The sequence below is a fragment of the Rhinopithecus roxellana genome, unplaced genomic scaffold, assembly GCF_007565055.1.
Source record: "Rhinopithecus roxellana isolate Shanxi Qingling unplaced genomic scaffold, ASM756505v1 contig5983, whole genome shotgun sequence".
Taxonomy (NCBI): domain Eukaryota; kingdom Metazoa; phylum Chordata; class Mammalia; order Primates; family Cercopithecidae; genus Rhinopithecus; species Rhinopithecus roxellana.
The window spans coordinates 644-22204 of NW_022144457.1; the positions used below are offsets into that span (position 1 = coordinate 644).

The 21561-nt window shown below is 46.7% G+C and overlaps 1 protein-coding gene across 1 annotated transcript; it reads left to right on the forward strand.

The window, feature by feature from the left end:
- The first annotated feature begins 479 nt into the window (after positions 1–479).
- LOC115896206 (protein/nucleic acid deglycase DJ-1-like) lies at positions 480–16831 on the forward strand. Its single transcript, XM_030926590.1, has 4 exons — positions 480–557; positions 2080–2149; positions 9411–9497; positions 16579–16831. The coding sequence occupies exons 1-4, from the start codon at positions 480–482 to the stop codon at positions 16737–16739; spliced, it is 396 nt and encodes a 131-aa protein (XP_030782450.1). The 3' UTR covers positions 16740–16831.
- The last annotated feature ends 4730 nt before the right edge of the window (positions 16832–21561 follow it).

Here is a 21561-nt window from a genome sequence, read left to right on the forward strand (position 1 = left end):
TACATTCTTATTGAACAATAATTGAAACAATATAGACACATATAAAGTCAAAATGTTAAGTGTCCTATTCTCATTCTACCTCTGCCCCCTCCCACACTACCTGTTAGCAACTAGAGTGCCTTCCTTGGTCCGTGACTACCTGTATACATAATATGTCAGGTGGGGGTGCTTGTGATAATTGTACTCATACACTCATACATCTACACAGAAATACATATGTCGTTGTCTTTTACAGGAAGGAGATTATATTACCCCTGCTACTCTGCAGCGTGGACATCCTTGCATGTCACTATATACAGGTTTTTTGCATTTTTTGCTAGTTAAAACAACATTCCATCATATGGATACACCTTAATTTATTAGCTGTTCTATTGGCAGATATTTAGGCTATCTCCTGTACTTCCCACATTTAAAATAGGAAAGTGTTACTGGACTGTCACTTTAATGCACAGTTGAAATGAAATGTTTTTGTTTTCTTTATGTTTAAACTGTTACAGGGACCGTATGATGTGGTGGTTCTACCAGGAGGTAATCTGGGTGCACAGAATTTATCTGAGGTAAAAATTCTACTCAATTATACCTCAAGAAAGCTGGGGGGAAAAAACTAAAGAATTTCAGCATCTGCTTGTGTTCTGTTGATTTTGTTATTATTCAGATGTTTCAGGGAGGAGGCTGTGAAAAAAAATAGAAACAACTAAAATTAACAAAATGGTGTTGTAGCATTAACTCAAAAATTTCTTTATTTCTTTTTTTTTTTTTCTTTTCTTTTGAGACAAGAGTCTTGCTCTGTCATCCAGACTGGAGTGCGGGCCCAATCTTGTCTCGCCGCAACCTCCGCCTCCTGGGTTCAGGCAATTCTCCTGTCTCAACCTCTGAGTAGCTGGGATTACAGGCACGCACCACCATGCCCCACTAATTTTTGTATTTTATTAGAGACGGGGTTTTACCACGTTGGCCAGTCTGGTCTCAAACTCCTGATCTTGTGATCCACCCACCTTGGCCTCCAAAAGTGCTGGAATTATAGGCATGAGCCAGCACACCCAGCCTCAAAAAACGTTTTTAATATTTTCTCTGGAGGTCAGGCGCAGTGACTCACGCCTGTAATCCCAGTGCTTTGGGAGGGTGAGGCAGGAGGATTGCTGGAGGCCAAGAGTTTGAGACCAGCCTAAGTAACACATCGAGACCCCATCTCTACAAAAATTTTTGTTTTAATTAGCTGGGCACAGTGGTGCACACTTGTAGTCCCAGCTACTCGGGAGGCTATGGTGAGAGGACGGCTTGAACCCAGAAGTTTGAGGCTGCGGTGAGCTGTGAATGCACCACTGCATTCTAGCCTGGGCAGCAAAGCAAGAACCTGTCTTATCCCAAAAAAAAAAAAAAAATTGCCATGGAAGTAAGCTGAATTGGTGGAACCGTTATGAACAGATTTCGGTGAATACAGTCCAAAGTAAGATGATTTAGTTTTTTTTCCACCAGCAGAAGTATGATCAGATTTTGTGTTTTGGGAAGGGCAAATTGTCTGCTCAGAGTCTGAACTGGGGGAGGCCGTGGGGCTAGGGCTGCCAGCAGGAATGACAAATGCCATCAGCAGAGACCACTCTTCCTCATTTTAAGTTGTATGCGAGGAGTCAGAGGCCAGGGTGAGGGGCACACCAGCAGGCAGAGTTGGGGCTGCCAGAAGCACTCAAGAAGTGGGTTGAGTCAGACATGAGGGATCATTTCCTGCTAGATTCTCTTCCTCTCTCTGCTCTGTCTGAAAACACACAAAATGCCACATTCCCTCCCTTCTGTTTCTTTCTCCATGGAGTACAAAATGGCGAGGGTCAAATTCCTTCTTTCTTCTGATCTTTAAATGTGGAGGAATGCATTTCTCTTATGAGAAATGCCTTGCTTGGGTTTAATAATATAATATAGACACATTTTGATCATTTTTATACCAATGATTTAGAAATATTATTGGAAAATAGGTCAGAGAGCTTGTGGTTTAAGCTAAAATCAAATTCTTCCAAAGTTTCCTAGTGAGTGATTGGTTAGTGGCTTAATGATAACTTGATGTATTTTTGGTTTTCTTTTCACTAGTCTGCTGCCGTGAAGGAGATACTGAAGGAGCAGGAAAACCGGAAGGGCCTGATAGCCGCCATCTGTGCAGGTGACGTGCAGGGGCAGCCTGTGTTGCAGCGTCATTGGTGGGTGGGGTAGCCTTTCATTCGGTGGTTTGATTTCAAATAGCTCTTGCCCTTCATAAAGCATGCAGGGCATCTGTGTTGGTGTATTTAGTTTGGGTGGCATGAAGTTGGTGTTATTTCAGAAATGAGGACAATTGTTCCGTTTTCTGCCTCTCCATGCCTTTGGTCTACGTGCTGTGAAACTTAGTGTTTTCCGTGTTTGGTTGACCTCGGAGGAAAATAAGGCCCTCTGGAATTCAGTAAACAGCTTGTTACAGCAAGTCTCTGTGCCAGAAAGTCTTTGTGCCAGCACACAGTCAGCAAGAATCTGTCAAACATCAACACAGCAGCTCTGCCCTGTGCTTGCCCTGCAGATTCAGAAGCGCCGTGGTGCTTTCCGCTGGCTTCCGGGCGTTTCTGATTCTCTCACTGCCGAGTGATCTTGAGCACCGCATTGTCTGCCACACAATTTAGAATAAGGACGTTTGGTGCTTCACAGGTGTCCCTCATCTTATATCCTAGTAATAATTTATTTTCTCATAGCCATTTTAAATCCATTCTTGTTGCTTTCATATCAGATGATGTTCTGCCATCTTGGTTTTTTCCCATGCTATAATTTTTGCCAGCACCTTCCTTGTTGTGTAGGTCTTCATTAAATATTTGTCAGGGCCGGGCGCGGTGGCTCACGCCTGTAATCCCAGCACTTTAGGAGGCCGAAGTGGGTGGAACACCTGAGGTCAGGAGTTCGAGACCAGCCTGGCCAACATGGTGAAACCCCATCTCTACCAAAAATACAAAATTAGCCAGGCATGGTGGCAGGCGCCTGTAAGCCCAGCTACTTGGGAGGCTGAGGCAGAAGAATCGCTTGAAACCCAGGAGGCGGAGATTGCAGTGAGCCGAGATTGCGCCGTTGCACTCCAGCCTGGGTACACGAGCGAGACTTCGTCTCAAATAAATAAAATAAAATAAAATAAAAAAATAAACATTTGTCAGAAGAGTGAATGACATAATGAATGATGGATGGTTTGGTAAACATCAACATCAAAACATGTTGCTATGTTGTTCAATACAGTAGGCTTTTTAAAAGAAGTTTTGGGCCAGAGGTCCTAGGGACTTGATACATTCAATCAGTTGGTTCTCAATGTTCTTTTGGTGCACTTGCAAGGTCAAAACAGATACTACTGAGGGGCCAGGTGTGGTGGCTCATGCCTGTAATCCCAGCACTTTGGGAGGCCAAGGCAGAGAGGAGTCTCTTGAATAGCCAGGAGTTTGAGACTACCTTGGCAACATAGCCCAGACCCCATCTCAACAAACAAACAGACAAACATTAGCCGAAGCACAGTGCTGCATACCTGTAGTCCCAGCTACTCAGGAGGCTGAGATGGGAGGATTGCTTGAGGGTAAGAGTTAGAGGCTGCAGTGAGCTATGATTGCACTCCAGCCTGGGCAACAGATTGAGACCATGTCTTTCAAACAAAATGTTTGCTTTTTTTCTTCTCAGTCTTTCAGGAGTGACATCAGAGTGGGATGATACCATCGTTTGAGCATCTATTACTGTGTTTTAAAAATTTCCCAGTTTTATTAGGTTGGTATAAAAGTAATTGTGGTTTTTGTAATAATTGGCCGGGCATGGTGGCGCATGCCTGTAATCTCAGCACTTTGAGAAGCCGAGGTGAGCGGATCATTTGAGGTCAGGAGTTCAAAACCAGTCTGGCAAACATGGTGAAGTCCCATTTCTATTAAAAATACAAAAGTTAGTTGGGCATGGTGGTGTGCACCTGTAATCCCAGCTACTCTGGAGGCTGAGGTAGGAGGATCACTTGAGGTCAGGAGTTCAAAACCAGCCTGATCGCTTCTCGGCCTTTTGGCTAAGATCAAGTGTAGTATCAAAACCAGCCTGGCTGGCCAACATGGTGAAACTCCGTCTCTACTAAAAATACAAAAGTTAGCTGGGCGGTTAGCTGGGCATGGTGGTGCATGTCTGTAATCCCAGCTACTCAGGAGGCTGAGGCAGAAGAATCTATTGAACCCAGGTGGCGGAGGTTGCAGTGAGCCAAGATGGCGCCACTGCACTCCAGCCTGGGTGACAGAGCAAGATTATCTAAAAAAAAAAAAGTAATAATTTTTAATATGGCAGATGTTCATAGATATAACCCACATAAAAGCTAAAGGGATTCTGAGACCTAAATGTTTGAGAACCTTGGCATTAGGGGCTGGGAAGAACCACAGAGGTCGACCACCCTGGCAGGTCTTGTACGTGGGCTTGCTACAAGAGTCATCACTAGCCTTTTGACCTGCCCTGAGGCTCAGGTAATTATGTCTGCCAAAGGGCACTGCAGTCACTGCAGTCACTGCAGCCCAAGCAGGTGTACGCCTCTTTGGAGAGAAAGTCACAGATCCTTGAGTTTGGTTTTCTTTGGCTCTGCTGCTGTGAAGCAAGCCTCAGTCTTAGATGCTTTGACCAAAGGAAGAAAGTAAGAGTTTGGCCTGAGTTTGTTTCCTTGTGATTCTGGCTGAATGTAAAAACCACAAGTCAGTTTGTCCTGTGCCACAAAAGTAGCAAAATGATCAGCCACGGCCGGGCGCGGTGGCTCACGCCTGTAATCCCAGCACTTTGGAAGACTGAGGCGGGTGGATCACCTGAGGTCAGGAGTTCGAGACAAGCCTGACCAACATGTCGAAACCCTGTCTCTACTGAAAATACAAAATTAGCTGGGCATGGTGGTGCATGCCTGTAATCCCAGCTACTTGGGAAGCTGAGGCAGGAGAATTGCTTGAACCTGGGAAGTGGAGGTTGCGGTAAGCCAAAGATTGCGCCATTGCACTCCAGCCTGGACAACAAGAGCGAAACTCCGTCTAAATAAATAAATAAATAAGGCCGGGCGTGGTGGCTCAAGCCTGTAATCCCAGCACTTTGGGAGGCCGAAGTGGGCGGATCACGAGGTCAGGAGATCGAGACCATCCTGGCTAACACGGTGAAACCCCATCTCTACTAAAAATACAAAAAATTAGCCGGGCGTGATGGCGGGCGGCTGTAGTCCCAGCTACAAGGAGGCTGAGGCGGGAGAATGGCTTGAACCCAGGAGGCGGAGCTTGCAGTGAGCCGAGATCGTGCCACTGCACTCCAGCCTGGGCGACACAGCGAGACTCCGTCTCAAAAAAAAAAATAAAAAAAAAATAAATAAAATAATAAAAATAACAACAATTAGCAGGACATGGTGGTACATGCCTGTCATCCTAGCTACTTAGGAGGCTGAGGCAGGAGAATCGCTTGAACCTGGGAGGCGGAGGTTGCAGTGAGCCAAGATCGTGCCACTGCACTCCAGCCTGAGCGACAGAGTGAGACTTCATTTCAACAACAACAAAAAAGATCAACCACATCTGGCTCACTGTTTTGTGCTGAGGCTAGATCGAATGCCATGCCAAGAAGCATGGGCCTTATAATAATTAAAATCAACATTAAAAAATAAACAGGCTGGCTGTGGTGGCTCATAGCTGTAATCTTAGTACTTTGGGAGACTGAGGCAGGAGGATCACTTGAGCCCAGGCGTTCAAGACCAGTCTGGGCAACATAGTGAGACCCCCATCTCTACAAAAAAATATTTTTAAAAATCAGCCTGGCGTGGTGGTGCACACCTGTATTCCCAGCTACTCAGGAGACTGAGCTGGGAGGATCACTTTGAGCCCAGGAATTTGAGGTTACAGTGAGCTGTGATGATCACACCACTGCACTTGAGCCTAAATGACAGAGCAAGATTCTGTCTCTTAAGAAAAAAAGTAAAAATAGGCCAGGGACGGTGGCTTACCCCTGTAATCCCAGCACTTTGGGAGGCCGAGGCATGCAGATCACGAGGTCAGGAGATCGAGACCATCCTGGCTAACGTGAAACCTCGTCTCTACTAAAAATACAAAAAATTAGCCGGGCGTTGTGGTGGTCACCTGTAGTCCTAGCTACTCAGGAGGCTGAGGCAGGAGAATCACATGAACCCGGGAGGCGGAGCTTGCAGTGAGCCGATATCATGCCACTGCACTCCAGCCTGGGCGACAGAGCGAGACTCCGTCTCAAAAAAAAAAAAAACAACAAAAAAAATGTATATAAAGTAAAAATGGAAAACACACTAGCAGTGTGTTTATACCATTGAATATCCTGCACCACTGTTGTGGGCACTACACAAAAAATAGGAAAAAATGTGATGATGAGCTGAACGAATTGAGATGAGGGTTTTGGGAATGGAAAAGAGGAATGATGGAATGGAAAAGAGGAGTGGGAATGGAAAAGAGGGAATACAGGTGTGCACCACCACTCCAGGCTGATTTTTAAAAATATTTTTTTGTAGAGATGAGGGTCTCACTATGTTGCCCAGACTGGTCTTACAGATTCTTACAGATTCTTACAGATTTCTTAAAGATTTGGATCTTTTAAATTGGCAAACAGAAAAATAAGATTTTTTTTTTTTTTTTTGAGACGGAGTTTTGCTCTTGTTGCCCAAGCTGGAGTGCAGTGGTACAATTTCGGCTCACTGCAACCTCCACCTCCCAGGTTTAAGTGATTCTACTGCCTCAGCCTCCCGAGTAGCTAGAATTACAGGCGCCTGCCACCATGCCTGGCTAATTTTTGTGTTTTTAGTAGAGACGGGGTTTCACCATGTTGGCCAGGCTGGGATTCGTGGGAATCTCGAACTCGTGATTTCGTGATCTACCCACCTTGGCCTCCCAACGTGCTGGGATTACAGGTGTGAGCCACCATGCCCAGCCAGGATTATTCTGAAGTGTTGCAGTTAGGAATTGGAAACATTTTGAACACAGAATATTATCCTAGTCCTTAATATTGAGTGAATGAGGAAGGCAAATTGGAAGGGAGTCTATGTTGAGAAGAAAATTAAATGAGATTTACTTTGAGTGGGGGAGGGGGAGGAAATGTGGAGTTGGAGGAGTGGACAATTGTCAGCTGAGATGCCCAGGTCTAGGAATAAGGCCTCTGGAAACAAGGTCTTGGCCACCTGGAGGAGCTGGGGAGTTGGCAGAGGTGGTCATTTTGCAAGTCACCACAGGGTGGCGCTCTTGGCTGCAGAAGGGGACGTGGTCTGCAGCGCCTTCTGCACTGTAGTGCAGAGTGCAGAGTGCAGAGCGTTTTCATCCATCAGAATCCCAGGTCCTAGGAGAGTGAAACGTCTCTTCTCCAGTATTCCAAATAGGGTTCTGAAGCCCCAGAAAGCAGTAATTATGAGCTTACCATGATGAGTAAGAAAGACATCAGTAAATTCCTGCATTCAACTGTAACGTAAATTTATGCACATCATTGTAGCAGTGATTTTATTATCACATTGAAGGGAGCAGCCTAAAAATTCTCACTGATCCCTTTCCTCACTGTACAATCATCTATTAAAGTTTACTTTAAAATACAAGATGATGTAGGAATTTCTTCTTAAACTCTTACCAAATAAAAATTAAAAGCCATTTATAAATCCATTCAAATAAAAATTATTATTCAATTCTTACAGACTTTAAAAATTTGCTACCATACATAGCTGTCTTGTGTGTAAAAAGTAACGTGGAAAAGAGACATTTGAGGCTTTTGATTTAAGAGCTATAAATCAGTACTTGGTCTGAAACTGACACCTGGTATTAGGCAGGAAGCTTATGTAATTAGGTAGTACTTGTGTGATCTTCCTGTTTGTAACAGTTACAGTCTGAGTAGCCTGTGAATATATTATATAGCTCCTTCCTTGGAGTCTTGTTGAAAAATGAAAGGTCAGTAAGACCAAGATCTCTCAAGTTTGCTGACACTAAGAGGGTACAGACTGTGCCATAGGATCTTAGCCATCCAGGGCACCCTAAGTGTTTCCAAAGTCAAGGTGCTGTTCTGAAACATCCTTCTGAGTGTCGTGTGAGGCTTTAGAATGTTTATATGTGTGGCTTAGAGAAAAAAGGTAGAATGAATACTTTGTAAAAAGCTTTAAGATGAAATAACAATTAAAGGTATATAAAATCTTTGTTTTTTAATCCTTATTTGAGGACCATTACATACGCAATATGCTTGTGACCCTCCCTGAAGTTGGCCATTTTCAGTGAAAACATTTAAATAAAAATCTCAAGTTAGGACCTGTCAATTTGGAAAGACTTCATTAACTGACACTTCCATGTGGTTCTTTGCTTAAGTAGCTTTCATAAAGTGATGCTAGTGCCTTTATATCTCACACTTCCAGGCACTTCACAGGCTATCTCCTTCAGGGACAGTGTGCTGTTGCTTTTAATCCTACCACCTGGTATACCTGGATGGATAGGTGGATGAATGAGTGTTAATTTCCCATTTTCTTTTTCTTTTCTTTTTTTTTTTTTTTTGAGACGGAGTCTCGCTCTGTCACCCAGGCTGGAGTGCAGGGGTGCGATCTCGGCTCACTGCAAGCTCCGTCTCCTGGGTTCATGCCATCCTCCTGCCTCAGCCTCCAGAGCAGGTGGGACTACAGGTGCCCAACACCACGCCCAGCTAATTTTTTGTATTTTTAGTAGAGACGGGGTTTCACCATGTTAGCCAGCGGTCTTGATCTCCTGACCTCGTGATCCGCCTGCCTCGGCCTCCCAAAGTGCTGGGATTACAGGCATGAGCCACCGCGCCCGGCCTAATTTCCCATTTTCACGTAGAAAATAAAACTATAAAAGAGCAATAAAATCCGGAAGTTCAGAGAGTACCAGTTGCCTTTAGGATGTAACTAAGTCTTTCCTTTTACTAAGAGTGAGGTAAGACGTTCAGCCTGCCCCACAGTAATCCTCCCTTTCCTTTGGACTCCTGGTATATGTGGTCCCTGTTCTGGGGGTGGAGGAGGTGAGAGAGGTGAGCACATTGTTTATCTGTGTATGCTCTGCGGGTATCAAGGTCAATCTTCTTGAATAAATGGTTATTGAGGTATTTTGAGTTTCTGTGCTTTTGCCAGATGTGCTCAGCAAATTGTTTGTTATAAACATACTTTATCTCTCGTACTAGGAAGTGTTTCATTTCAGAATCGTAGCTGTATGTTTGGTAAGAGCCTCTGGATTTTGAAGAATACTTTGCTGTTGCAGTTTTTGTTGTTAGAGAAGGGGTCTGTGTTGCCCAGGCTGATGCTGAATTCCTGGGCTCAAGCAGTTTTTCTACCTAGGCCTCCCCAATTGCTGGGATTACAGGCATGAGCTACTGTGCCAGGCACTATTGCGATTTTGTGGGGTTTTTCTATATCCGCACTTAGATCTTTTTATTTTTATTTTTAGGTCCTACTGCTCTGTTGGCTCATGAAATAGGTTTTGGAAGTAAAGTTACCACACACCCTCTTGCTAAAGACAAAATGATGAATGGTGGTAAGTATATGCTTGTTTTTGTTTGTTTGTTTTTTGAGACAGAGTCTTGCTCTGTCGCCCAGGCTGGAGTGCAGTGGTGTGATCTTGACTCACTGCAACCTCCACCTCCCCGGTTCAAGCGATTCTCCTATCTCAGCCTCCTGAGTAGCTGGGATTACAGGCGCATGCCATCACGCCCAGCTAATTTTTGTGTTTTTAGTAGAGATGGGGTTTCACCATGTTGGTCAGGCTGGTCTCGAACTTTTTTTTGAGACAGAGTCTCGCTCTGTCACCCAGGCTGGAGTGCAATGGCGCATTCTCTGCTCACTGCAACCTCCGCCTCCTGGGTTCAAGCGATTCTTCTGCCTCAGCTTCCTGAGTAGCTGGGATTACAGGTGCGCCCCACCACGCCTGGCTAATTTTTGTGTTTTTTAGCAGAGATGGGATTTCTCCATGTTGATCATGCTGGTCTTGAACTCCTGATCTCGTGATCCACCGCCTCAGCCTCTCAAAGTGCTGGGATTACAGGTGTGAGCCACCACGCCCGTCCTTGAACTCTTGACCTCGTGATCTGCCTGCCTCAGCCTCCCAAAGTGCTGGGATTACAGGCGTGAGCCACCACGCCCGGCCCATATGCTTGTTTTTTTTTTTTTTTTGTTTGTTTTTTTTGAAATGGAGTCTCTCGCTCTGTTGCCCAGGCTGGAGTGCAGGGGCACGATCTCGGCTTATTGCAACCTCCGCCTCCCAGGTTCAAGGGATTCTCCTGCCTCAGCCTCCCAAGTAGCTGGGATTACAGGCATCCGCCACCACAAGTTTTTTGTTGACTGGGCACAGTGGCTCCCGCCTGTAATTCCAATACTTTGGAAGACTGAGGCGGGTGGATCACTTGAGCCCAGGGGTTTGAGACCAGCCTGGGCAATGTGGTGAAACGCCATCTCTACTAAAAATACAAAAAACATTAGCCAGGCGTAGTGATGCACACTGGTAGTTGGAACTGCTCAGGAGGCTAAGGTGGAATGATAGCTTAAGCCTGGGAAGTCAAAGCTGTGGTGAGCTGTGATCTCACCACTGCACTCCAGCCTGGGGAACAAAGCAAGACCCTATCTCAAAAAAATAAAAAAGTTTCTTGTATAACTATAGAAGTTTATCTATATACATACTATCCTTTTTATTTTAACTAAAATGAGATCTACTAAATGTATTGTTCTGCAGCTTGCTTTTTTTTAACTTAACATTATATCTTATGTTATCTTTTAACAGCACATGTAGATTTAGATTTGCTTCGTCCTCGTTAAGTGCAGCTGCTAGTCCACTGTTAGAATGTGCCGTGCTGTGTGTAACCTTCTCCTGGGGGTGGGCGTGGAGGTGGTTTTCTGCTTTTGCCCTTGTAAACCATGCCGTAATGAACATCCTTGAATGCCGTTGTGAGCATATCTCAGCTCCTTTTTAAAAGTGATGCACTTTTCATTATACTGCATGTTTTTTAATTACTAAACTTTATTTTTTTAGAGCAGTTTTAGGTTCACAGCCAAATTCCTGTCTACCTTCACCCACTATCCACTCCCCAGCCACCCGCCCCTGGCCATGCATAGTGTCCCCTACTATCAACATCCTGCACCAGAATCTGCACCCACGTTGACACATCATCATCCAGAGTCCATAGTTTACGTGAGGGTTCTGTCTTGCTGTTGTACATTCTACATACACTTACATTTGATCCAGAGCAGTGTTTTCCTGAAAATCCATGGTTTGTTAATTTATTTAATTTATTTGAGACAGAGGCTTGCTCTGTCACCCAGGCTGGAGTGCAGTGGTGTGATCTCAGTTCATTGTAACATAACCTCCATCTCTTGGGATCAGGCAATCCTCTCACCTCAGCCTCCCAAGTAGCTGGAACTATGGGCATGAACCACCACACTTGGCTAATTTTTTAAATTTTTTTGTAGAGACAGGGTCTAACTATATTGCACAGTCTGGTCTTGAACTCCTGGCCTCAAGCAATCCTTCTGGCTTGGCCTCTCGAAAGTACTAGGATTATAGATGTGAGCCACTGTGCCCTGCTCATGGTTTCATTTTAGTTGCTAGAAAGATACTGTGTTATCATTATAACTATCTGAAATTGGTACTTTTTGCCGGGCGCAGTGGCTCACGCCTGTAATCCCAGCACTTGGGGAGGCCAAGGCGGGTGGATCACGAGGTCAGGAGATCGAGACCATCCTGGCTAACACGGTTGAAACCTCATCTCTACTAAATATACTAAAAAAATAGCCAGGCGTGGTGGCTGGCGCCTGTAGTCCCAGCTACTTGGGAGGCTGAGGCAGGAGAATGTCATGAGCCGGGGAGGTGGAGCTTGTAGTGAACGGAGATCGCTCCACTGCACTCCAGCCTGGGCAACAGAGCAAGACTCCGTCCCAAAAAAAAAATAATAATAATTAGTACTTTTTTAAAAAGGCTCTGGTTTCTGGGCATTTTAAATGTAGGAATTTACTTTACTTTAAGCTCATGGAAGGATTTTAGAGGGTTGAAAGAAGTAGAAAGAACAGAACTGGGCTCCCTTTGTGATGTCTTCAGAGAGAAGACTCAAGCAGAGCACCCTCCTGCACTACCTGAAGGGGCACCTGTTGCATCTGTTTTCCTTTAGTGCCTCAAAAACATTGAGTTTGGTCAGGCATAGAAAAACATCAGATTGTTGATGCTCACACTCGGAGTTGACAAAGCACGTTCCCCTACGTTATCTTGGTGGAGCTTCCTGGTCCCCAGTGCCCAGCAAGGCAGGTGGCATCGTCCTGGCTTCACAAACAAGGAGAGGAGAGACTGAGGCCAGATCTCAAGCCCAGCCCTCTGCCTTGCATCCAGTTTTGCCTTCCTGCCCCTGCCCTGCTCTGTGGTAGCAAAAGGCTCCCACACACATTTAAGTTACCAGGTGTTGGATTTAGTCAGTAACCTCTATTATAAGAAGTGGATACTTGAAATGTCTACCCCTTCAGGACACTTTGAGAGGTAGGGCTGCAGGCATCACCTGGGAGTCTGCTCTGGGTGAGGCCCTTGTCCTCATTGTGAACTTGAAAGATCAGTGTGACAGTTTCTCCTCAGATAAGCAATCCCATCTGAAGGCCATAGTCTTTTGTCTTTTTTCTTGTTTTTGGTAGATTCAGGGTCTTACTGTGTTGCCCAGGCGGTACTTAAACTCCTGGGCTCAAATGACCCTCCCACTTTGCTCTCCCAAAGTGCTGTAATTACAGGTGTGTGCTACCAGCCGCAGTCCCCATAATCTTTTAATTCCTCTGATTTTAGAATAAGTTGGTTATAAGTGTAATGTGTGATTCTGTTTCTCATTTGTCCACTGTTTGATGGCATCCGCATGCCTGGTCCCATACCTGAGCACTGAAGAGCAGGGTTTCTGGAGCCTGGCATCTTGGGGTGGCCCTCAGCTTCCCTACTCACTGTGGGAGGTTTCCTTAGTTTCTCCGAGCCTGTTTCCTCATCCGTTGCCTGAGGATAAACCTGCTTCCAGATTGTTGGTGAAAAACTGCCCTCACCTAGCCTCTGTAACGCCACTGCATGCCACCCATGCTGAGTACTGTTTGTTTTCTAGGTTGATGTCATTCTCATTTTACCAAAAAGTGAAGCTCTGAGAGGTCAGACAGCCACCAAATGGCAGACCTGGGATTTGAACCCAGAACTCTGCTCAGGGGTCAACCGAATGTTTCCCCAAAGGCCAGGTGGTAAATATTGCAGGCTTTCTGGGACTTCAGCTCTCTGGCAGCTACTCCACTGTTGCAGCTCCACATAGCTACAGACAGTACTAAAAAACGCAGGGTGGCTTTGTGCCAGTGAAGCTGCATTTGCAAAAACAGGCAGTAACCTGGCCTTGGCCCTGACTCGTAGTTGCTGACCTGTGTCCTGTGCCCTCCCATTGTCTTTTTTTTTGAGGTGGAGTCTCGCTGTGTTATCCAGGCGCTCACTGCGCTCACTGCCTCCCAGGTTCACGCCATTCTCCTGCCTCAGCCTCCCAAGTAGCTGTGACTACAGGCTCCCGCCACCACGCCTGGCGTATTTTTTGTATTTTAAGTAGAGATGGGGTTTCACCGTGTTAGCCAGGATGGTCTCCATATCCTGACCTTGTGATCCGCCTGCCTCGGCCTCCCTGGGATTACAGGCGTGAGCCACCGCGCCCAGCCCCCCAATTTTTTTTTTTTTTTTTTTTTTGAGACGGAGTCTTGCTCTCTCACCCAGGTTAAGTGTAGTGGCGTATCTCCGCACACTGCAACCTCTGCCTCCCGGGTTCAAGTGATTCTCCTGTCTCAGCCTCCTGAGTAGCTGTAATTACAGGCCACCGGCCACCAGGTCCAGCTAATTTTTTTTTTTTTGTATTTTTTAGTAGAGACAGGGTTTCACCATGTTGGTCAGGCTGGTCTCCAAATCCTGACCTCAGGTGATCCACCTGCCTTGGCCTCCCAGAGTGTTGGAATTACAGGCATGAGCCACCGCGCCTGGCTTCCCATTGCTTTTTCTCTCTGAAGAGTCTTTAAGACTTGGAGTCTGGTTTAAATAATAAAGAAATAAAAATCATGCCTTCTGCTGGTTGGAATGGGAAGTGTAAAATCTGAATTCACTATAGGGTCACAGTTTCCACCCTAAAGTTTGCACAGTGCCTTCCTGGCGCTGACGGGGTGCGTGTTCTGTCTTCCGCCACTAGGTGGATGCAGGTGGCAACCTTAAACCTTTTGCTTTTCCCTGGTAAAAGTCTGACAAGAACCGTAGAACCTTTAAGCATATTTAACCAGTTTTAAACCCTATTTGCACTGTTTTAGCCACAAAGATACTGTTCAGTGAACCATTTACAGTTGTGCCTTGTGTTGTCCCACGCTCAGCTGTGCATCTCACCGTTGCTCTGGAAGACCTAGCCCAGCCAGTTTCTAGGTTAGCATTTGAAATGGTCTTGGCCTGGTTTAACCATCAGTAATGAGGCCAGATTATGATAAACCTTTTCCCCTCAAGCTAGGGATCCTCTTTTTCTCTACAATAGTTAAATTGGAATTTTTAAATGTACTCTATTCATTTATTTTGGTGGGTGACCTGATTTTTAAAATTTTTAGATTAGTCAAGCACAGTAGTGAGAAGAGGAGAAAGAGAACAAGGAGTAACTGCCTGTGAACGATCAATTGAGATAACTCACTGCCTTCGACCGGCAAGGGCTTGGTTTCTAATGACAGTAAGACAAGTTCCTGTAGCTGTTGTTAATCTCCTTGGAAAAGAAAGGAACATTGTGTGGTTTCAAAAAGCTCATTAATACAGCAGAAGCACTCTGCTTCTGTTTGAAGGGAGGTTTTCCAGATGAATTTTTATGTGTGTTCATTGAACAGACGTTTCCTAAGCTCCTCCTTAGTACCTGGCACTGGGAACAGAAGAAGGAAGAAGAGAAAGCTGTGTTTTGGGGTGTTCTCAGGTCTGCACTGAGCTCTAGTGGCCAGAGGCGCCCGCTTGCCTGTTTGGCTGGTGCATCAGGATAGAGCAGGAGTTCACAGAGGAGCTTTGTCGCTCCCCCTCTGCTAAATCTGTTCTGTGTTCCCACATCACTAAGTGGCGTCGCCATCATCCAGTCACCTGGGATAGGCAGCTGGGAGTCATCCTTGGAGCCTCCTCACCTAGGCCTTCATTTCAAACCTCCATTTCCTCTGGATCACTGTCACCAGCTTCGTGTAGGCACCACCAGCTTCTACCCAGACAGCAGGTTCCTTTCCATCTCCCTTCTGGTCCCAGGCCAGTCTCTGTGCAAAGGCCGGATCGTAGAGGGCTCCATGCCCCATGACATGGAGTTCAGCGTGACCTTCAGGTGCTGGAGAGAGTTGGCAAGGGCTTTCCCTGGGGAACTGGCTGTGCCCTGCTTCGCACTCTGGAGAGAGAGCTTTGGGTGCTGAGCATGGGTTGAAGGAGTGCACAGCCAGAAGGGAGAGCTGTAATCATGCAGAGATCCTTCCTCTTTAAAGCAGGGGACAGGTGGAGAAAGGAGATCAGTTGAGAATGGTGTTTGGTGCCTTGGACCTCACACTTCAGGGGTGCCTCTTGTGTGCCATGGATATCATTGGCCAGACAGGGACTGATGAAGGCCCAGCCCTTTTAAAGAGTAAGCAATAAACAAGGAAATGAAATGTTTATAGATTGTGATAGATTGTATCAATGCTGGGAGGGCAGTAAATAGGATGCGGTGATAGAGTCAACAGAGGAACGTAATTTGGGGAGATGGGGTGGTCACAGATACCCTCTCTGAGGGATTTTTGTTGATGCTGAAACCAAAGGGGCAAGAAACTGGGAAGAACTGGTCTGTGGGTGAAGGGAGCAGCCCTTGAGCTCATCCTGGAGCAGGAGAGAACCTATTGTATTCAGTAAGGGAAGCTCCAGGTGGGAGAGTGGTAGGGATGGGTGTAGCAGGAGAGGTTAGGCTCTGTGTGCAGTGGAGAAGCTGGTGACTACCTGCTGTGGAGGGGCAGAGCTCAGGGCATCCATGCTTAAGAATCCCAGTTTTGATGTTATATTTGCCAAGAAATAGCCAACTGGTTGGCACAGGGGTGGGGGGGATGCAGAAGGAAAGTAGTCCTTGAGAGTGAATGTGCTTTCTACCTGCACACGCACACACGCATGCATACCGCCTCCATTGTGTTGTGCTGTGGGTTGTTTTTGAGGCATCAGAGGGTGTGCGTGCCGCCACATGTTGATCAGGGTGGCTTCTGCCTTCAGCATTGCCGCATCCCCTCACACCTTCCGCCGGGCACTTCAGAATTGACACTGGAGCTTTGTTGTAGAAATAGTGATGTGAGTAACTGTCATTCACTGACATCTCCCCCAACACTTAAAGTCTTAGCAGCTGCATTTAACTTACACATATTTGTTTCATTCTAACAGTGGTTTCTCTCACCCTTTGCTCTGCAGTTTTAAAAATACTCTTGTAGGGGGCTTCTGAGAGCTTGGAGTGCCAAGTAAATGTTTTTGAATGGCTAGCCTACAGGTTGGGTTATATGCTGTCATAGTGAATTGGTAAGTAATCGTCTTTTTCATCACATAGCCCATTAGGATGTCACCTTTTCTGTTTTCTACTTTGCAGGTCATTACACCTACTCTGAGAATCGTGTGGAAAAGGACGGCCTGATTCTTACAAGCCGGGGGCCTGGGACCAGCTTCGAGTTTGCACTTGCAATTGTTGAAGCCCTGAACGGCAAGGAGGTGGCGGCTCAAGTGAAGGCTCCACTTGTTCTTAAAGACTAGAGCAGTGAACTGTGACGATCACTTAGAGAAACAGGCCATTAGGAATCCATTCTCACTGTGTTCGCTCTAAACAAACAAAACAATGGTAGGTTAATGTGGTTCAGAAGCGGCTGTTACTACTGCTTTTGTGGAAGTATAGTTGTGAAGTCACAACTACACAGAGAATTTCTCAGCCTACAAATTGTGTCTATACGTTTCTAAGCCTTGTTTGTAGAATAAACAGGGCATTTAGCAAACTACTGATCATTCCTTGTTTTGTCCCTCATTTCTTTTGTGAAATTAAATTCCGTATCACCTTCATTTGCAGCTCTTAACTCTCCATATAGCACTGAAATAGAAGAACAGTGAACACATTTTACACAGCAAGGAGGAAAGGCATACAAGCAGAATTATAAGAGGCTTATGATTTTCTCTGCTTATTAGCTGTGTGTTTTTAATGTGCTATTTAAAAATACCTATGAGGGCTGGGTGTGGTGGCTCATGTCTGTAATCCCAGCACTTTGGGAAGCCGAGCCAGGAGGAGTGCTTGAGGCTAGGAGTTCAAGACCAGCCTAGGCAACATAGCAAGTCTCCGTCAGTCCCAGCTACTTAAGAGCCTGAGGTGAGAGGATCACTTGAACCCAGGAGATCAAGGCTGCAATGAGCTATGATCACACCACTGAACTCCAGCCTGGGTGACACAGCAAGACCCTGTCTCCAAAAAAACAAAAAGAAAAAAGAAAAAAAAATTGGTTGTACTGGTGAATTTTTATACACTAGTTCCTTTTTCCATTATGGAAAGAGTCCTTGGATTAAAAACTTTTCAAGGTTAGCCCAACATCTCTTTTCCCTTCCCCAGGTAATAGCACCCAGCATTCCTTGTGAAACCAATGAGTTCCTCCTGGGTGGGCAAATGACCTAGACCCAGCCAGTCAGAGCCCTGTTTACCACCGGCCGTGTGACCCAGGTGAGCTCAGTCAGTCCACAAGACTCCATCTGAGGGTCTCATAGCTGCTGTACTCTCTCTGCTGAGTGGCCGAGGGGATATGCTGGTAACCCCGGAGCACTGGCAGCTTTCTCGTCACTGGCTGCTTGGGGGGCCCTCAGGTTGTGGGTGGCTGACCCTGGTCCAGGAATGCTTGGCAGATGTTAACTTTTACGATGCAAACACACATGTAATTGTCTATTTTAGTAAGCGCTTTAACAGATGATAATGCTAAGGGAGAGAAGAGTTACATGGTGGGGAGTGGGGAGGGAGCTTCTGAGGAAGTGACATTTCAGGTGTGGAGTAGGAGCAGAGCTTAGGTTTTCATTCCTTCCCAGCTGTGTGCTCCAGTACCTACTGTGTGCCAACTGCTGTTCCTGGTATTGGGAATATGCCAGGGAGAAACACAGCCTTTGTCCTTGGGAGCTTATATTGTGGGCACCGGAGAGAGAGGAAAGCACATACTCAAATACCCACTTCTATGAAGAAAATGAAGAAGGGTAAGGAGGCAGTGACAGGGGAATTGTATGATAGGAAGCAAAGGCCTCTCCAAAAAGACATCTTAGTGAGAATCTGAGGACTTTTGGGTGTGAAAGAGATAAGTAGGTATCTGTTCAGAGCGTACCAGGCAGCAGGAGCAGGGAGGGGTGGGTTACTGGAGGTATACAGTAGGAAGTGAAGTTGGAGAGGTAGCCAGGGCCATGGCGAGGGGTCAAGAGAGAGACAGCCACCAGAGAGAGACCTGACCCACCTAGTTCAAAGACCGGCCCCGCTGAGAAGAGACCCTTCTGGAGCAGGCGTGCAGGCGGCGGGATGCCGAGGCCAGTCAGGTGGCAGCGTTGGGCACCCACTTGCTGTGAGAGGGTGTCCGGGACAACCCCCACTTTTTTTTTTTTTTTGAGACAGAGGCTTGCTCTGTTGCCCAGGCTGGAGTGCGGTGGTGTGATGCTCTTGGCTCACTGCAACCTCCACCTCCCAAGTTGAAGGGGTTTTCTTGCCTCAGCCTCCCGAGTAGCTGGGATTACAGATGTGCATCACCATGCCTAGCTAATTTTTGTATTTTTGGTAGCAATGGGGTTTTGCCGTGTTGGTCAGGCTGGTCTCAAACTCCTGGCCTCAAGTGATCCACCTGCCTCAGCTCCCAAAGTGCTGGGATTACAGGCATGAGCCACTGCGCCCAGCCACAGCCCCCACATTTCCTGACTTGAACACAGATCATGTGGAGAATTTCAATGTCCTGAATTTGTGAAGGAGTCCTTGGGGTAGGGGCTGGGATGAATTTAGAGTTCAGATTGGGTGAATATGAGGTAAAGTACACTTTTGTTGTTTTTTTTCTTCAGAGACAGGGTCTCACTCTGTCGCTCGGGCTGGAGTGCAGTGTCTCGGTCTCGGCTCACTGCAACCTCTGCCTCCTGGCTTCAAGCAATTCTCCTGCCTCAGCCTCCTGAGTAGCTGGGACTACAGGCACGTGCCACTGTGCCCAGCTAATTTTTAGTATTTTTTGTAGAGATGGGGTTTCACTATGTTGCCCAGGCTGGTCTCAAACTCATAGCCTCAAGTGATCCGCCTGCCTCGGTCTCCCAAAGTGCTGGGATTACAGGCATGAGCCACCGTGCCTGGCCTTGTTTTTTTGAGACAGGGTCTCTCTCTGTTGCCCAGACTGGAGTGTGGTGGTGCAACTATGGCTCACTGCAGCCTGGACCTCCCCAGCTCAAGTGATCCTCGTGCCTTAGCCACCCAAGTAGCTGTGACTACAGGCACACACCACCATGTCCAGCTAGTTATTTTTTTGTAGAGATAGAGTCCCACTATGTTGCCCAGGCTGGTCTCAAACTCCTGGGCTCAAGTGATCCTTCTAACTCAGCCTCCCAAGTGCTAGGATTACAGCACGAGCCACTGTGCCCAGCCCACTTTTAATAAGGAAAGAAAACTGGATACCTGCTGTTTGTTTAGTGGATACCTGCTATTTGTTTTGTTGTTTGTTTGAGACGGAGTCTCTCTTTGTCTCCCAGGCCTGAAGTCCAATGAATGGCCCTATCTCAGCTCACCGCAACCTCCACCTTTCAAGTTCAAGCAATTCTCCTGCCTCAGGCTCCCAAGTAGCCTGGATTACAGGTGCCCGCCACCATGCCCAGCTAATTTTTGCATATTTAGTAGAGACTGGGTTTCACTACATTGGCCAGGCTGGTCTTGACTACTGAACCTCAGGTAATCTGTCCGCCTCAGCCTTCCAAAGTGGCTGGGATTACAGGCAATGAGCCACCCGCGCTTGGCAGATACCTGCTATTTGAAAGTCACAGGCTGGGCGCAGTGGCTAACGCCTGTAATCCCAACACTTTGGGAGGCCAGGCAGGTGGATCACAAGGTCAGGAGTTCAAGACCAGCCTGACTAAGATGGTGAAACCCTGTCTCTACTAAAAACTACAAAAATTAGCCAGGGGCATGTGGCAGACGCCCTGTAATTCCAGCTACTTGGGAGGCCGAGGCGGGAGAATCGCTTGAACCCGGGCAGCAGAGGTTGCAGTGAGCCAAGATCAACGCCACCGCACTCCAGCCTGGTAACAGAGTAAGACACCGTCTCAAAAAAAAAAGAAAAAGTCAATTGATGATCTGAAAACCATTTATTACTAACATAGTGAACATACCGTAAACTCTCTCAGTTTGCTAGGTGTTTTGCCAGCATCCCTTACCTCTGAAATTTAGAGATCTCTACAGGAAGGGAGATATTGAAAGGAATTGGCTCTTTGAGTTTTGGTGCCCTCAGGGAAGCAGGAAAAGGTTGTTTCTAGATGAGCATTCTCAAAGAGCATCTCTAAGAGAAATCACTGTTATCAGAGCCCAGGCAATTGCATTGAAGATTTACTTCCCTTTCCCTGACAGTGTTTGGGATGGGGGGCTCCCGGAACCAGCTTTATCTAAACCTTGGGCTTTTTCTGGTCCTTATTGAATGACTAGCTTTTGGCATGTTGATAACATTTTTAAAACCTCTACCCTCTCTTATCTGCCTGCTTCTTTCCCAGGCTGAACAAAATTGCTTCCTAACTTCTAGTAAGTTAATGGGGAGGGGACAAACAAAAATTGGGAACTTAAGTGGGAGGGGCGCTATCTACAGTTGAAAAGTGACCTGGAGTCAGAATTCAGATGTGTGGCAGTTGGCTTGACTGTGCTCCAACTGAGTTGGGGGTGAGGGTAGGGGGTCTCTGCCATCTTAGACTTACTGTCTCTAAGCTGTTTTGAGAGCCCAAGTGGCCTGCCCAAGACACCGGGAGAGTTAGGAAGAAGACCTAAAACTTCCTCTTGCAGGAGGAGCACTGGAGCCTCCAACTAGCTCCAGGCCACAGCTTGCCCCACTGAGCAAGGGGCAGCCAGGTGCCCATTAACTGAATTCCTGAGGCCAAAGACAGAATGTTGCTCAAGGCCTGTCATGGCCCTGCCCTGCACTTCTGAAGGGAGGTTTGCATCCCAGGTGCCAACTGGTTTAGCAAGGAAGGGGCCGGGCTTACTGACCACCTGCTGTGTGGCCTGCACTGAGCTAGGAGGTTAACTTTGGGGGTTGGAGCTCATCATTTGAAGACATGTTTTTTTGTTTTTGTTTTTGTTTTTTGAGCCAGTCTAGCTCTGTCACCCAGGCTGGAGTGCAGTGGTGCGATCTTGGCTCACTGCAAGCTCCGCCTCCCGGGTTCATGTCATTCTCCTGCCTCAGCTTCCCTATTAGTTGGGATTACAGGCGCCCGCCACCATGCCCAGCTAATTTTTTTGTATTTTTAGTAGAGACGGGGTTTCACCGTGTTAGCCAGGATGGTCTCAATCTCCTGACCTCGTGATCTGCCCGCCTCCGCCTCCCAAAGTGCTGGGAAT

Bases quoted from the DNA above. Each gene is read 5' to 3' on its own strand.
- LOC115896206 (XM_030926590.1), top strand. From the start codon at position 480: ATGTTTAAACTGTTACAGGGACCGTATGATGTGGTGGTTCTACCAGGA. The intron at 558-2,079 runs GTAAAAATTCTA...TCTTTTCACTAG, and splicing joins GTGCACAGAATTTATCTGAG to TCTGCTGCCGTGAAGGAGAT. The intron at 2,150-9,410 runs GTGACGTGCAGG...TTTTATTTTTAG, and splicing joins GATAGCCGCCATCTGTGCAG to GTCCTACTGCTCTGTTGGCT.